This window comes from Megalopta genalis, chromosome 8 (assembly GCF_051020955.1).
Source record: "Megalopta genalis isolate 19385.01 chromosome 8, iyMegGena1_principal, whole genome shotgun sequence".
In the NCBI taxonomy this organism is placed as follows: Eukaryota; Metazoa; Arthropoda; class Insecta; order Hymenoptera; family Halictidae; genus Megalopta; species Megalopta genalis.
In genome coordinates, this window is record NC_135020.1 from 19,408,565 (window position 1) to 19,424,931 (window position 16,367).

General features: G+C 36.1%; 1 protein-coding gene across 4 annotated transcripts in view; it reads left to right on the forward strand.

Annotated features, from left to right (window-relative positions):
* Positions 1-15,115, forward strand: part of LOC117217682 (multiple PDZ domain protein) — a 233,891-nt gene extending 218,776 nt beyond the window's left edge. For all 4 annotated transcript variants that reach the window (XM_076524162.1, XM_076524160.1, XM_076524161.1 and 1 more), the window contains 14 exons: positions 18-222; positions 1,266-1,356; positions 1,925-2,121; positions 3,175-3,269; positions 3,348-3,414; positions 3,942-3,992; positions 4,083-4,184; positions 4,309-4,380; positions 4,868-5,027; positions 5,093-5,280; positions 5,708-5,863; positions 5,957-6,091; positions 8,439-8,612; positions 9,537-15,115. In XM_076524162.1, coding sequence (XP_076380277.1) covers positions 18-222; positions 1,266-1,356; positions 1,925-2,121; positions 3,175-3,269; positions 3,348-3,414; positions 3,942-3,992; positions 4,083-4,184; positions 4,309-4,380; positions 4,868-5,027; positions 5,093-5,280; positions 5,708-5,863; positions 5,957-6,091; positions 8,439-8,609 — 1,690 coding nt within the window. In that variant the 3' untranslated portion in view covers positions 8,610-8,612; positions 9,537-15,115. The remainder of the gene's footprint in view (positions 1-17; positions 223-1,265; positions 1,357-1,924; positions 2,122-3,174; positions 3,270-3,347; positions 3,415-3,941; positions 3,993-4,082; positions 4,185-4,308; positions 4,381-4,867; positions 5,028-5,092; positions 5,281-5,707; positions 5,864-5,956; positions 6,092-8,438; positions 8,613-9,536) is intronic.
* The last annotated feature ends 1,252 nt before the right edge of the window (positions 15,116-16,367 follow it).

The following is a 16,367-nucleotide window of genomic DNA, read 5'->3' on the forward strand; positions in this document are numbered from 1 at the left end:
GACGATTGGCTTTCCAGATCCTCCATGAAAAAGTCAATTCGGAAAAAGGCGCCGTCACCGCCTTCTAATCCGGGAATACTGCGCGAGGTGAGCGAGGAGAAGGAAGATAATGCCTCGAAGCCGGAAGACAAGACACCGAGGCGGAAGTATTCGTCGGATGAGAGCTCCGAGGAGGACACCAGAGATCTCGAGGGAAACATTTACACGAAAGCTGGCATGGAGGTAATCGATCGAGAAATACACCGAATCTATATCTTTTCGAGACTCTATTTAGGCGACCGGTCCAACGCGAACGAACGTTTCTCGTATTATATGAAAAAATAGCGCTTATCATACTTTTCCCCTATTTAGCAGTTTTATTATAGATCTATAGATGTCTTTCAACCGCCATTTTGTATAAATCTATCGTTTAATGTATTTTTTCACTAAATTTTAGATTACACTTAAAAAAAAAAGCTATAATTATTCAAAAATGCTAGAATTGTGTTTAATATACACTTACAGATATCTTGCAGGTGCGATTTTGTTTATGCTTATAATTTGTGTCTTGATTCATTTGTTTAATTAGCAGTTGTCTTAAAAAACGATGTTCTATATGCTTTAAATAAGTATCGCTACTTGAAATCTATAATTTGTATCTTAAGACGCGTTTACTGAAACTATGATAAATTTTGTTGTACAATATCAGTCACTATTCATTCATGAAAAATTTGTGTTCTCTCATCGATCACTCGATGTATTTTTCACTAAATCTTATATTGCGTTTTTAAAAACGTAGTACACATTAAAATATCTCGCTTGCAATAATATCATTCGCGAGATTAAATGAATTAAATAAACTTTTGTTGATAAACATTTCAACAAAAATGTAGCTCAAATGTTCATTCACTGGTCCGGTCATCCTACTCTGATGATCGAGAAACAAGGCTAACAATGTTTTCAATTCAGTTAGATCATTGCCTTGTTTGAATGAAAATCTGAGATTGAGGAACGATGGAAAATGAAAGAAAAATTCTAAGATGTTTTACTACAGTTACAAGCGTTTGAACCAGTAATATTTTATTTCGTGACTAGAAAATTTTAACCTTGTATTTGTCAATGTTTAAAGAATGTAACAAATTTTTGCAAATTATAATATGCCAACCGAGACTTGTCAGGAACATTGTTACCTCTACGTAGTACTGTAAAAATTTAATTATATAGCATAAATGATTAACATTGAATCGTTACATGATTAACTGAATCGTTGAGGTGACTGTTTACAGATTTCTAGGAAAAGTGCTGGAAATGTAAAACGAACGAAACAGGAGATCGAAGCCGATCCTGAGAAGGAGGATGAATACGGTTACACGAATAGTAAGTAATTTGTTTTGAAAATATTTATTAAGCAATCGTATCTTAATTGACGTACGACGATTCGTTTTAAAGTATTAAACATCTGTTTCAAGCAAAGACTATTGAAACCAAAATTAAGCACACGTATAATAAAATATAAATACGACGGTAACAATCAAATGCACGTTCGATATTATTTTTTTTATTATTTTAATATTTTATTATAATATTTTATTTTATTACTTTCTTATTTTATCAAACAATAAAATCACTGACGGTTAAGGTCACTTATAATAATAATAATTCTTCTTTATCATATGCGCATAATTGAACTACAATTACTTATGTATACAATTATTTTATGTACTAATATAGAAATGAATATAGAAATTAATATAAAAATAAAACGAGAATAAATAAATATAATTATATTTAACTTCGTCAAACATGCATTGTTCTGCATTTGAATAAAAGCAAAGTACATTTTACGAATATTTGAACTAGATTTTTTCTTATTCGAATTGTTAAATGAAAATTCACAGAATGGTTGGCACGTGTAGAAAAGACGATTCGATATTTTTCTTTGCAGTGAAAGTTCAGAAGAAGTACCATGGGATGGGGAACAAAGTGCTATTAGTCAAAGTGGAGAAGGATAGGCGTGGTTTGGGCATTTCTCTCGCCGGGCACAGAGACAGAAATCGAATGGCGGTGTTCATTTGTGGCCTTAATCCGAAAGGTTCAGCTCATAAAGCAGGCGAGCTGTTGGTCGGTGATGAGATACTCGAGGTACGACCGCCATTGCCCTAACTTTTCTCCGTGCCGCGGAGTTGTCCCGTTTTGGCATGATAATCGATATTCGACGGTGACATTCATGTCCGTGCGACGAAAGTACTAATTGGGTGCGAGACCACATCCACTCCTCGATATTGATTTGAGAACTGTGAGCTCTTCAAATTATTCATGAAGGCGTCTTCGCCCGTCTGACCTTATACAGAGACGACTATATCGGTCCGTCTCTTACGTTCGTTATATTTAATGACGTGTTGTATTTCTGTGCTTCGTTACTAAACAACTATAGTAACTACCCTCGACGTGCTTTTTCTCGAATTTTCGAACCATTCATTAACCGCACAGCTCTAAACCCTTTGCGCTGCGATTTCTTTCGTAACTGCGTTGACTAGCACTTCTTCATTCTTAATAATGTATTTTTAATGGAACCAGACAATTTTTCTTTCTTGTATGTCTTCTTACTTTCAATTAAAAATTTTGATAATAGAAAAATCAATTTCTTCAGCTTTGTGCTAAATATTTCATTTAATCAAATTAAAGTCGGAAAATATTGAATTCTGTTATATTAATTACTTTTTCAACATTCTCACGTTTATAGATCCTAATGAAGATGCAATACTTTATTGTAGAAATTAATTTTCAAATCTCGGCAAATAATTCTATTGTCCATATATGGATGACGTGGCGGTCAAAGTGTTAATAAAATTTGAGAAAGAAAACATTTGTATTTAATATTGATTATGTGTTGATTATTTTTATCACAAGTTTGAGTTGTTGTTACAGCGCAAAGGTTTAAGATAATTTTGTATTATTTTGTAAATGCAGTTTTTCAATGGAACCCGATACAAAGAAGACTGCTTTATACCGAATAACTCTATAAATTACGATATGAAGGGTCACAAATGTTCAGATAATAGAAGAACTTTAGACAAAAAAATAGAAGAGCTTTCGTTATGCCAAATCCTCTATACTCTAATGCAAATAATGAGCGACATAAACATGATAAACTCAAAAATAAAACTGATAAATTTTAAACATTCACATTTTTAGGTAAACGGATGTGTCCTCCAAGGAAGATGTCACCTAAACGCGTCGGCTATTATCAAGGGAATGGCTGCTACTTGTTTCAAAATTGTTGTTTTACGGTAAAGTATATCTTCACGATTGTTACTTTTTTACGTAGATAAATATTCAATTAATTACATGTAATAATGTGCTTGCAGGAAGTCAACAGGCGTTGACAACATCGCTGTGAAACCTATCAACCAGTTCCCTCCTACTATAGACGACGTGAGTGTTAATTAAGCAATCCTAATTCCTCGATTTTAACAATTTTCTCTATACCTCAATTATATTCGTGGAAATAATTCGATCGTGGCATTAAACTTTGTAATTGGCTAAGAAAAATAATATCAGTGAATGAAACGATAAATACTAGTTTATACCGATGAATAGAAAATATACATATATACAGAAATGTATAAAATTTAACGAGCAATTTATCATCTTCTCAACGAATATATTTGTATAATATATTTTCTGTTAGAATAATGTCAACATTGAGAAACAACATTTTTTATGTTTTCTCTGGCCTTTTTTTCATTTCTTTTATTATTACTAAGTCTGACTATTTTGCAAATTTCGAAAAAATTGTTGTCAATATATTAATAAATCTTCAAATTATATTAATAAAATTTAAATATATATTATTTATGTATATATATATATTATTTATATATATATATTTTTTTTTTCGAAATTTGTAAATTATAATATAATGTATGTATATATGTATTATTGATTACTTTGCTTTACAGTCAGAAATGTTCAAAACATACAAAGGAGTACGCAACGTGCCCGTGAAGAAGGCAAGTTCCATTCGAATGAAAACAATCGCGAATAGTGTAACAATAATTGTAAATAATCTGTCATCGTTACATGCAAGTTTCCCTTTTCAGGGTCAGTACGGACTGGGTATAATGATCATAGAAGGAAAGCACGCGGAAGTCGGTCAAGGTATATTCATCTCCGACATACAAGAAGGCAGCGCCGCGGAACAGGTAATTGTTCCGACAACGACGACGACACAATTGTCCCTGCGTGTCTCGAGTACTAATTAAATACGACACACAATGCACGTATTTTTTCCTAAATGCATAATCATCTTTCTTTGCGTTCTTATAGGCCGGCTTGCAAGTGGGTGACTTGATCTTGGCTGTTAATTTGGACTGTCTGTTGGGTTCTACTTACGACGAGGTATTGAAAAAGAACTATCATATTACATTCAATCAAATGATTATTGAAAGAATATCTAATGACCATGTAGGTTATTTTTGTTTTGTTATATCAAATCTGCAACAGGCATCATGTTTTAGAAAACATAATTTTCAAAGATCTGAGATTTTCAAGTTTTCTTTTTAAATGTTAAAATTTTCATATTTTCAAACTTTTTAATATTTAAATTCTCATGTTTTCAAATTTTTAAATAAAACGAAATTAAATGTCCATATTTTCAAAATTTTTCATTCTGATATTTATTATATTTTCATAATTTCAAATTATCAAATTTCCATTTTATAATATTTATTATATTTCCATATTTTCAAATAAGTAATAAAATTAAATATATATAAAAATTGTGGAAAGTTTATTCCGGTTTAACGGGGGAAACTATAGAGATACTTATTGTACAAATCGGTTTTGTAGACATTAACACGATATTCTTGTTTGTTTCAACAAAAAGGCTACAAGTCTATTGAAGAAAGCAGAGGGTGTTGTCACACTTACAGTGTGTAATCCAAATCAATCCAAAGTAGGAAAGGAGGAAGAGGAGAAAGCAAAGAGCGTAGAGCCAAAGAGCGTAGAGCCAAAGGGCCCAGCATCTGAGCCAGCTAAACAGCCAGGTATAAGAAATTGAAATATTTAAATAAGTGTGGGCTTGCGATTACATGTTTGTCCGAATATTTAGCAACTAGTGCAGAAAAACCAAAGGAACCAGAAAAACCAAAGGAACCAGAAAAACCGAAAGAACCAGAACCACCGCAAGATCCAAAGGACTGCAAGATCCAAACCGGAAAAGATACAGCGATAGAATTCCAGAAAGACAAAGACAAAGGCATTGGCTTCACAATAGCCGGTGGATCGGACACTCCATGTGTAAGACAACATTATTTTACAAATTAACCCCTTGCACAATAAAGAGTCAGTCTCATAAAGACGTGAAAATTAAGAAAATCATTTAGCACGAAAAAGTGCTAAATAATGTAGCTGTTTAAAAAATCGTAATGCAAAGAGTTAAAATTTGCTCCTTGTTAACCTTCTATGATCCGAATTTTTTATATGGCCGTACAAAATTTCTATAATTTCGAACCAGCAAATATCAATCTCGAGAAGTAAATTAATGATAAATTCACAGAAGTAAAAAAAAGCATTCTCGATTATAAAGGAATAGTAACAGAGCAAGATATAATTGTTACGTTATAACTAACAATGAAATTAGATTAACAAGTATGATGAACCTGCATATAACTTCACAGTTGCATTAATTTATAGAGATTCGCATAATATTTTGATGTAATTACAGAAAGGTGTGTTCATCATCGAAGTGTTTCCGGACGGCGCAGCCGGCAAAGATGGCCGTCTGGCTTCCGGTGACCAAATACTCGAGATGTGTGGAAATAGTTTCAAAGAAATCGAGCACGAGAAGGCTCATGAAACTGTTCTGAAAGTTTCGGGCACTGTGAGTAGTTCTTTTCTTCTCTTCTGCGCCTTGCACTGCGAATTTCCATATTCTTCGCGATATAATTTTCTCCGAATCAATTCGAATCCGTAGATCGCGATGAAAGTTCATCGGCATGAGAAGCCGGAAGAAGAAATTGACGTTGAACTACAAAAGAAATCCGGCAAAGGAGCTGGCCTCTGTTTAACGGGATACAAGAGCGGCAAAGGGGCATATGTATCGGACTTGGTAAGAAACCATAACTTCTTATTTACAATATTCTTGACGTGATGCAGCTCGTTTTATTGGATCCATTGGAATATGTCCTAAAACATTAAAGTTACAGGAAATTATTAGTTTAAAAGCTGTTTACTGTTAAAAATTTACTTATGTGACACAAATAGAGATACAACAAAACCGATCACCATCCATTTAAACCGACGCCAAAATGGAACTTTAATAAAATGGACTTGCCCAAATACCAGTTAAACATCACCAATGTGCTTTAACAGAAAACAAACCATGAAATAGATCCAAACCGTATCAGTCAAGTTATAGAATCACTAAAACAACTCATCAAAGCAGCAACACAAGAAGCTTACAGACAAATAAAGGCAAGATACATCAGAAAACAAAATACACCATGGTGGAATGACGAATGCCAAGCTTCCAGGAAGGAGATCGGGCATTCAATAAAGCAAAAGATCAACCAACCATAAAGAACCTTACCAAAAACTTCCAAACGCAATGAGCAAAATTTAGGAGAATAATCAAAAAAAGGAAAAAAGAATTATGGCAAGCCTTCGCATTTACCATAACCAACTAAACTCCCACAGAAAGGGTCTGGAAAGAGATAAAATGCCAAACACTACCTAGAACAGAAATCAATACATAACGGCAGGCAAATAACTAATACAAAAGATATATCTGATACCTACGCTGAAACCTTTTCAAAACACTCAAATAACATAAATGTATACTACCGCCAGCTTCCAATCAACCATAAAAAAATCACAGACACCACACTAAGAAAAAACATAACTGAAAAAACTCAAGGCAATGCTCGAAACAATAAAAAACTCATCACTTGGTTCAGACGAGATATCAAATTTATTCCTTAAGAAACTACCAACAATCACGATAAACTACCTTCTATCTGCATATGGATACAACATGTGTTTCCTGACAGATGGAAAGAAGCCATAATTGTTACTTTCTCCAAGCCAAACAAAAGCAACGAGCAAGGCGGACAGCCTAAACCAATAGCACTAACAAATTGTATGTGCAATTCAGTTTCCAACAATACAGATCTACCATTGACGTACTTATCAATATTGAAACGAACATATGTAACGCTCTCTTAAACAATGAACATCTAGTAACAGTATGTTTTGATATTATGAAAGCATATGATTCGATATTACAAACAAAAATCATTGAAATATATATGAAAATATATATAAATATATTGAAAAATAAACAACCGAACTAGGCAAAACAACTAAATAGTAATCTGGAACATAGAGTTAAATTTTTAAACGTAGACAATAAATATACAGATGCCTTTAAAACCGAACAAGGAGTCAGGTTCGCATTAATTTCTAACAGCTTAAACATTAAACATCGACTCCTTACGACAACATCTATCTTTACAATCTTTATCAAAAGCACATGCTGTCCTCGAAGCCCTCCAATATGCACAATAAAGCAATTTCCAACAAAGAATTATATACACCGATTATACACAAAGTCATACAAAACATACAAGAGATTTACACCGAACTTAATAACAGAGACCAACGTATAATACATATATGGATATCTTCTCACCAAGGTATAACAGGGAATGAAAAAGCTAACAAGGCAGCTAAAGAAGCAACATACCTCCTGGCAAACGAAATTAAAAAACCTATCCTGTACCAGGATTTCACCACTGCACTAAAAAGATTGGAATAAAATTTTGACTATGACAAGGAAAACTAAAATTCACGAAATAGTACAAGAATTCTATCAACAATTAACTACGCATAACGTAACTAGAAAAGAGTCACAGTTCGTAAAACTAAGAACAGGACAGTGTAAAATGACAGAGGAATAATACATACTGAAGAAAAAAAAAATAGAATCACCAAACTGCAATCTATGTATAAAGTAAAACATCCAACCACCTCCTATTTGAGTGCAGAGAGTTCCAAACCCAAAAAGTGCAACACAAATTAAACCCAATTTTAACCTTAATCTCAGTCGATCACATGAATAAAACCTTACAGTACCTAAAAGACACCAAATTGATTAAAAGTATATATAATCTGCTACAGAAATCACTAATGACGAGTTTTATGTCGCATCGACACATAAAACTCGGAAAAAAAGATAATTATATTTCTTATAATAAAAACTAAGCGACATATTCTTAATGGTCAAATTACGTTAAATGTCCTGCATATTTACGTAATCTTTATTAAACTGAATTTTTGCAAAAATTAAATTATTTTTGTACACAAATTCTGGGTTTCCTCATTAAAGGATAGATTGATGGAACAGTTTCGTTGAATCTGAGACGTTTTACGATATTGTGCGATGTGTCCGTTTTCAGTTACCCGGCGGCAGTGCTTTGGAGAGCGGCAAAATCTGCAAAGGCGATCGCGTTGTGGCAGTGGGTGGCACGGATGTTCGAGAAGCCCCTGTCGAGGACATCGCGGTTCATGTGAAAGTTTCTAACCCGGTGCAATTGAAACTCGCCAGGTTTAAGTCCGCCAAGCAATGACAGGTAATCATCTCTTGAATAGATGCGGACCACTTTTACTAAACCTGAATGGATCCAGGAAAATTTAGATTTCGTGACTTTTACTCGAGTTTCATAGACGAGAAAGTTCCCCAGAAATATTCTCCTGTGAAAAACAACGTGTGTCAGTTTCCACTATTAATCAACTGGTTTATTCTCGTCTTTATTTTTCCCATGCTGTCTATTTCAATCGGCACACGAAATTGTTTCTTCAAATTATTTTTTTAACGTGGTACATACTTCTATTTTAAAACTATTGGGTCGGCCCATAAGTTCGGGCGGCTTTAATTTCGATTTAAATTTCCCGCACAATAATTGCCAAACAGCTATGTCACACGTCATTCGATAGGTTTGGTTTTCTCCTGTTGTCCGATTGTTTACTCATTCGTTTCGTGCGGTGTGAGCAATAAAGTGATTGATTTTTTGAAAACTGTGGAGAGACGAGTTAACAAGAATAAACATTTAGGATTTAATCGTACAGCAAAACATGTCGAAGATATGACGTAATAAGAGAGTTTGCGTAGCATGAACTTATGGACCGAGCTACTACATACAATAAGATTGATTAGTGAGAAAGTCGAAGATCATTAGGTTGACCAAAATTAATGTCGGAATTTGCAACAAGAAACAGGTGCGCGCAGATCTTAACGAAGAAGTTCAATATTCTCAATGTTTCAGCGATTATTTTTAATTTGTCGTAAACATTACGAAATGCAATAAAATCCGAAATCTCGGACTGTACACAGTTCTTTTAAAGCCACGAATAATCTGACGGTGGAGAAACCTCAAAAACGATTACGCGAGGGAAAAAGTCCGACATCGCTTATTGGTCAACGATATGTCGATCGATATTTCAACGAAACTCTATTCGACTTTTGATGGATCGTTTTGTTGGACACTTTTTTGCAGGGTTCTGCAGGCGGAACTCTGAACACAAATCTTCGAAAGGGGATTCCCCGCAGAAACCGCGGACTTTAGTGTGATATAACTGACTATACCAAAGTAACTATAGCTCTAAGTACCGTTTTATTATAAGTATCGTAATTCTATCTAAAGAAAAGCAAAAAAAAAGAACAAAACAGAGAAAGAGAGAGAGAGAGAGAGAGAGAGAGAGAGAGAGAGAGAGAGAGTGAGAGAGAGCGGGGAGGGGAGTGGTACGAAGCAGAGAGGCAAATCGCGACTCGAGGCGATAGTATCGATCGTCGATGCGATCCGAGCCCACGTGCTCGTCACGTGACGGTGTTCCAGATTTTTCACGCACCGCGGAACACCGGCGGGACGTGATCAGAAGTGAGAGAACTCGCGATTAAAGAACAATACGATTTTATAGGTACCCGGCGAGCAGCCGTAGCTAACTGTACACGCGATTCATCGGCGACGCTTAACGTCGACACTTGTAAAGATTCCGTCTGCCATTGATGAACATCCGGCATGTAGTTGATAACGATACGTTACACGCATATTATTTAGCGACGACAGAGTATTTATGCAGTTATAGAGTAACTATGATATTGTAATAGCTACGAGGAGACGGCGTACGGTGGATGAAATTTCGCGGGTCGGGCATCAGGGAAAAAAGTGTTTCGCGGACGAGGACACATCGGAGATCGAAAATAAATAACGAACGTCGATTATATCAGAGAGATATAATATATATATCTATATTATAATATATATTATATCTAATATATTAGTAGTATAATATATTAGTACATATTATACTACTATATATTAGTAATATAATAGTATATTATATCTAATATATATATATATATTATATCTACGTTTCCGCGGGGGGCTCTTCTCCCTTCGAGGTCGGGCCCACCGTGACTTCATACGAATAGAGAGAGATCTTGCTTGTACGTTTCGTATTCACTTACGTTTAAGTTAGGCGACTTTTATTGTTAGTGACAGTAGGAGTCGCGCAGTTTTACCATCCGTGACTATCACGATAAAGATTCTAACTCTCCTCGGGATCGACGTTTCAAAAATCCTCGATCCGAGGGAGGCTCTCGTTTAGGCGAGGCGCGACGCCGTTTTCAAGCTACGGGCGCGTTCGTAGACGAGAGACCCAGCTGAACGGATCATTCGTCGCTGTTCGGCCATTTTGGTGCTGCGCCCGTGTTGTTGTTTTTCTGCGAGTTTTTTTCGGTTCTTCAGCGTGAACACGTTCCGTCAAGGTGAATTTATGCTTTCCTATTTTTCTGACACGAAACGCGAACGATGTTCAGAACGAAAAAAAAGAAGTTCTTCGGTTCGCGCCGAGCGCTCCTTTCGACGAAACATCGAACGAGGCTCGCCATTTCGGAAGAAGGTTATCGAACGTTTTCGGAAGCTACGGCGGATGCCGACGATCAGGAAACCATACCATCGAAAATCTTTTATAACGAACGCATTTTATAACGTTTTATAGAAAGGACGTCGAACATGTTCACTGTCTCGCGCGTCGTATGCGATTCGCGGTCACGATCGGTGTCGAATGATATTTTCTTTTTTCGAGCAGATGCGAAGCGACGAGGACACGTTAGCCGGTGACGGGGATGATTGTTGTGAATAGGATAACGTGGACACTCGAACGAGACGGCAAACGCGTTATATCTTCGCAGTAACGATCGCGTGTTCGCGGCTTCCGCTACGCGTTGGAAAATAGAGAAAGCACACAATGACCTTTCGAAAGACACATTCACCTCGAGGGACCAAAAAGGAGCGAAAAAAGCATCGCATCGGGGTCCTCCGTGAATTTCGACGAAGTTTCTCGACGGATTTCGAATTTCGAGAGAAAGAGAAAGAAAGAGAGAGAGAGAGAGAGAGAGAGAGAGAGAGAGAGAGAAAGCGAGCTTTTCTATTCCCCTCGCGGCACCGAAACGGTGGAAGAGTCGAGTGATCGAGCTTCGACGAAAGTAATCGTTCGCAAAAGACTTGTTATGAACTCTAGACTGGCTTGTTGATCGCGTGTAGTTCAATTTATCCTATTATCCTAGTCCTTAGCATAGATTTTCAACCGGGGCGATGGAGGAGCTGATGACGAGCGTGCAGGGGCAGGAGACGAAGCACGATTACACGCGTAACAGAGACACGTTTATTTCAAAGAAGATATCGCCTTGCGCAGGCAGGGGCAACGAGCACTTTAACCTTTGGACAGCGACCACAAGGGCCGCCTATAAACTCAGGCAAGGCCAGGTAGGTTGTACACAGGGTGCCTAAAAATGTTGTAGCCCTCTAAAAAGGGTTCCTGAGATCATTCGAAGAAATTTCTTCCTTAACGAAAATGTTCCTCGCGGTTCCCTTAACGAGTTATCAACGAAAAACGCGCACCAATCAGAGAGCGAATACGGCTGCCGCGTTCCGTGACCATTGCGACGTCGCATTTGCTGTCGCGGGGGCGTGGCGTTGGGCACACTCGCTCACCGATTGGTCCGTGTTTTTCGTTAATAACTCGCCAACGAAGCCTCTCTCAGCAATTTCGTTAAAGGAAAATTTATTTCAAATAATCTCAGCAATTGCCCCTGGGGCAATCTCTGCTCTTGCCTGCTCCAGCATCTATCGTAACTAGACTGCGGGTTTTACGCATTAGTGGCGGTTTTGGTTCTCCGAAGATGAGCACAGAGAAGTGTTCCAAATAATCCAGCGTAGCCTTCGTCTTCGCATCGAAAGGCGCTTCATTCGATTCTGTTCGTCTGTCAGACTTTGTATTTACATAATGATGCGCAGTCTAGTTACGATGCTTCATGAGCTTATCGAGTTTTTGCGAGTTTGTACCGTAGCGGGACACGATGATGTACCGGGGCACGCGTGATCGTGGATCGAGAGTCGAAATCTCTGGAATGTTCGACTCCGATAATTAATTGGTCGCGGTCATGCTTGCGATCGGGACACCGTAGAACTTTACTTGCTTCGAAAGCACGCGAAAGTTTAGCGTTAGTTCGGTGTGGGAGCTCCTTCTGGGCGGTCAATTTTGATTTTGAACGATTCGGGGTTCAAACTCTCCAGAAAGCGGACGCTGGAATTTCGGAGAGAATTTTTGATGTTTTGGAGGTCGGCGCGAAGGTAAGGAAATATTTCACTGGTTTCGCTTACGCGCGATTTTCTCTTTGAGAATTTGATCGGATTTGAGAATGTATGTACATGTTACATAGAACTTTGCTCAAGTTTTCTTTTATCGTGTATGTTCACGTGCGCCATAAGTGAGTCAAAACAGTATCGCAGAGTAAATAATGCTAACTACTGCGCTTTCTTCGATAGTTTCGGCAATTTCATTTTTAGACTGTTAACCACCGAAGACGAATTAACTAGTCATTCGTGTTTGTTATCGTTTCTTGGCAACTTTCTATTCTCCTTTCTATTTCGCCAACGATTCTCTCACTTTAATGCGTTACTTTATTATGCCAATTCCATTCTTATGCAAGTATTCATAATTGAAGAATCACCCGATCAAAATATAGATCTGCAATTTCAGCGTTGAAAGCTTTATTTCCGGAAATTTTTCAATTTTTCGACGCGCAACGTCATTCATTACAGTTAGAAAAATTTACTAATCAATTTAAGAACTTTGTTTCCCTTGAGAAATAACTCTGAATTATACACGTATTAGTAAACTAATCAGTTTTCTCCATTAAATCCTCTGGACGATAATCGTTTATCACGAGGCGGCAGGTTTTTTAATTCTTGACGAAAATGAATGGGCAAAATATAAAAAAGGAATTCAAGAAAACTATAACTTTATTAAAATCGTCAAATATAGGTACCAATTTCTATTTTGCTTTTGCTGCTTGCAATCGATGTAAACAATTTTCATTTTACACAAAGATCCGTAATTCAGACGTTAGACGAGTTTTTTTTTACATTTCTAGCACTATCATGAAAGGCGACGAAATAAATGTTACTTTATTTTGTCCAGTTTTCCACATTCATAAACAGAATTCCATTTAATATCACTTTCCGTGAATTCGCTCATAAAAATGCGGTTTTACGCGAACGTTCGCGGTCCAGCGAGGTTTTATCTGTTCCGAGATCAAAATAGATCGCCCTGTGGATCCAGCAGCCGACAAACTGCATTGTAAAGCTAGTCGTTCGTTGTTCGTTGCTTTTGATTTCGATACGCAACATCGAATTCGAGCCGAATCCACGCGGTAGCGAGCCAACGAAGTAGCTAGCTAGTCAGCGAACAAAAACCATTCGGGGACGTTCACGTCTCGCGTATTTATATACATATACATACCTGTATACATATTTACAAAAACGCTTTGTTATCGAATACACTCCTACACACGCGTACACGAATCGAAGACAAAAGTAATTCGCCGGAAAAGGGACTCCATTATTGCACCTGCCTTCGTGATCATTTTGTTCGCGATTGTGTATCGTCTAGTCGATCGAGATTGGGACCGACAATCGAATTTCTTTGCCGTTTAAAAATAATCATTTTAATGCAACGTTTCGTTCGTTGATACGTTTCTTTTTGTACTCGATTCCAAATAAAAATCAAACACCCAAATAACGATTGAATCGTACAAAAATTGAACGCAGAATCCTTAACTAAATTCTAATGTGATTTATTATGTAGCTGCATTAAAGTAATTTCCATTATTTTATAAATATAATTCCTGTGTGTCAAATATGACGTTAATAGCGACAGTTTCGATCAAATATATACAATAGAATAATGATTCCCATAACATATATATTATTCTATTATATATATTTGCTATTAAGGTCATATTTCACTCACGAATTATATTTATATATTAATTATTATATATATATGTATTATATTGGCGTTGTGTGAAAAATATTTTTCAAAATTGTTTTGAGACGGAAATTTTGTTGCCAGTTGCATTATATTGCCACTGGACCAACGGAAATCGCGCAAAAATAAAACAAGGTGTACAGAAAACGACGTTCAGCAGCAGATTTATACATAGAAGTGAGATTCTATGGGAGCAAAACTTGTGAAAAATCTAAATGTCAGGTTATGTGTCTATTTTGCTGATGAGTTTTTCAATTTTTGGTCGAGTTTTGTTAATGCGTTCGATCGGACCCAGTCTCGGTCGACTAAATAACAGTGTTATCGAACGTGCAGCATAGTAGGGGATGGTTCGATTGTAAGATGGCGAGGAGAGATGGGTGATGCGTGGAATTTATTCGTCGTTGAGTAGCGTTTAGATGAGACATTTTAGAGCGTTTTGCAACTTAATGAATAGAGGAGTTCTGCTACTCCAAACGCCTTCGAAATTCGGGGAGCAATACCAATCGAGCCACTTTTACAGTCAACGACTTAAATTATTCTTATTATTAGTACCGTCATTATTATTGACATTTCACCATTATTCCGATGATCGTTATTATTCTAATTCTCGTTATCACACGGTCACTGTCATTGTAGCGCGGCACCGTCGACGACACGACGATGAAACTCTTGATTATAGAGCGCGGAATATACAGATCAAGATCTATTAAAAGCATTACATTGCAAAGTGGCAATATCAGAACGTTGTCAGTTTATTCGCCATCCTGTCCTACCCTTCTCTCGTTTAACACTAGATTTACGGAGTACAAAAAACAGCTGTTTCATATTAATTTATAAAAGTAACGATAAGACATTTGTTCTGATTTTTAGTAAGTGTTACTCTAACATTAGCCGTAAGTAACATATAAATCGAGTAAATAACTCATAAATGTATCTTTACGATATGAATGATCGTAAATATTAAAGAATTAGTGACCCGTCATTTTGACGGGTTCCGTAAATCTAGTGTTAACTGGCAGGTAAGTCAACTAAAATAATTTTTATTTTTCTCACCAAAGTACATGATCATCGATTTTCTTTTAAAAAGTCCAACTTTTTTTTAGCAATTTTGTGCTTAAAACATAATTCCATAAAAGATAACTTTCGCGGGTCTCGAGTAGTTTCGTTTTACATTTTAATTCGATCCGTTGAATCGTATTCTTAATCTTATATTTTAATAGAACACTTCACATTATAGCGTAGATTATATTGTAGAATTTGTGTTGTCAAGAGTTGATCGCGAAGCGAAACCTCTTCTGAAAGTACCAACCATGAAAATGTTTTGCAATAATCGCTATTAACTTATCGTAACAGGGCATGCCAATTAGAAGCATCGATAAGAAGTATCCGTAATAGTATTGTGTAAAAAAAGAGAAAGGAAATTATTACATATTGTTGCTGAAGCGATCGTAAAACTTGGAGCAAATGCCGCAACATTATACGCTTTAAATAGATCTCGCATAATTAAATGAATAAATCATGTATTGAATTTGGAGTCTGTGATTATTAATTAATTACATTTTGGTTCAATAGAATGTTTGACAATGCTTTCATATCCGTACGAGCAAGTTCTCTCTTTCACTTGTTTCACTTCGTGCGTAACAATATATGTATTAATTTTTTGGGACAATATATAGATTATCAATACTTATGATATTTCATATTTAAAAATTTAATATATTTATTTATTAGCACATTTCATATGTAATATGTCTTGAGGACAATTCATAAGTAATAGCTCCATCTACTAATTTATCACGACGTTTCATATGTGACAGCACAATAGATTTGTTTATTAAGACAATTTAGTATAACTAATTTATCAGAATATTTGGCATATATAACCATACAATATATTAATTAATTGGAATATTTCACGAGTGACAACGTAGTATAGTCGTTTATTAAGAAATACCTAATCTATAACCCAAATAAAATGCAGTGTATAAGTAATA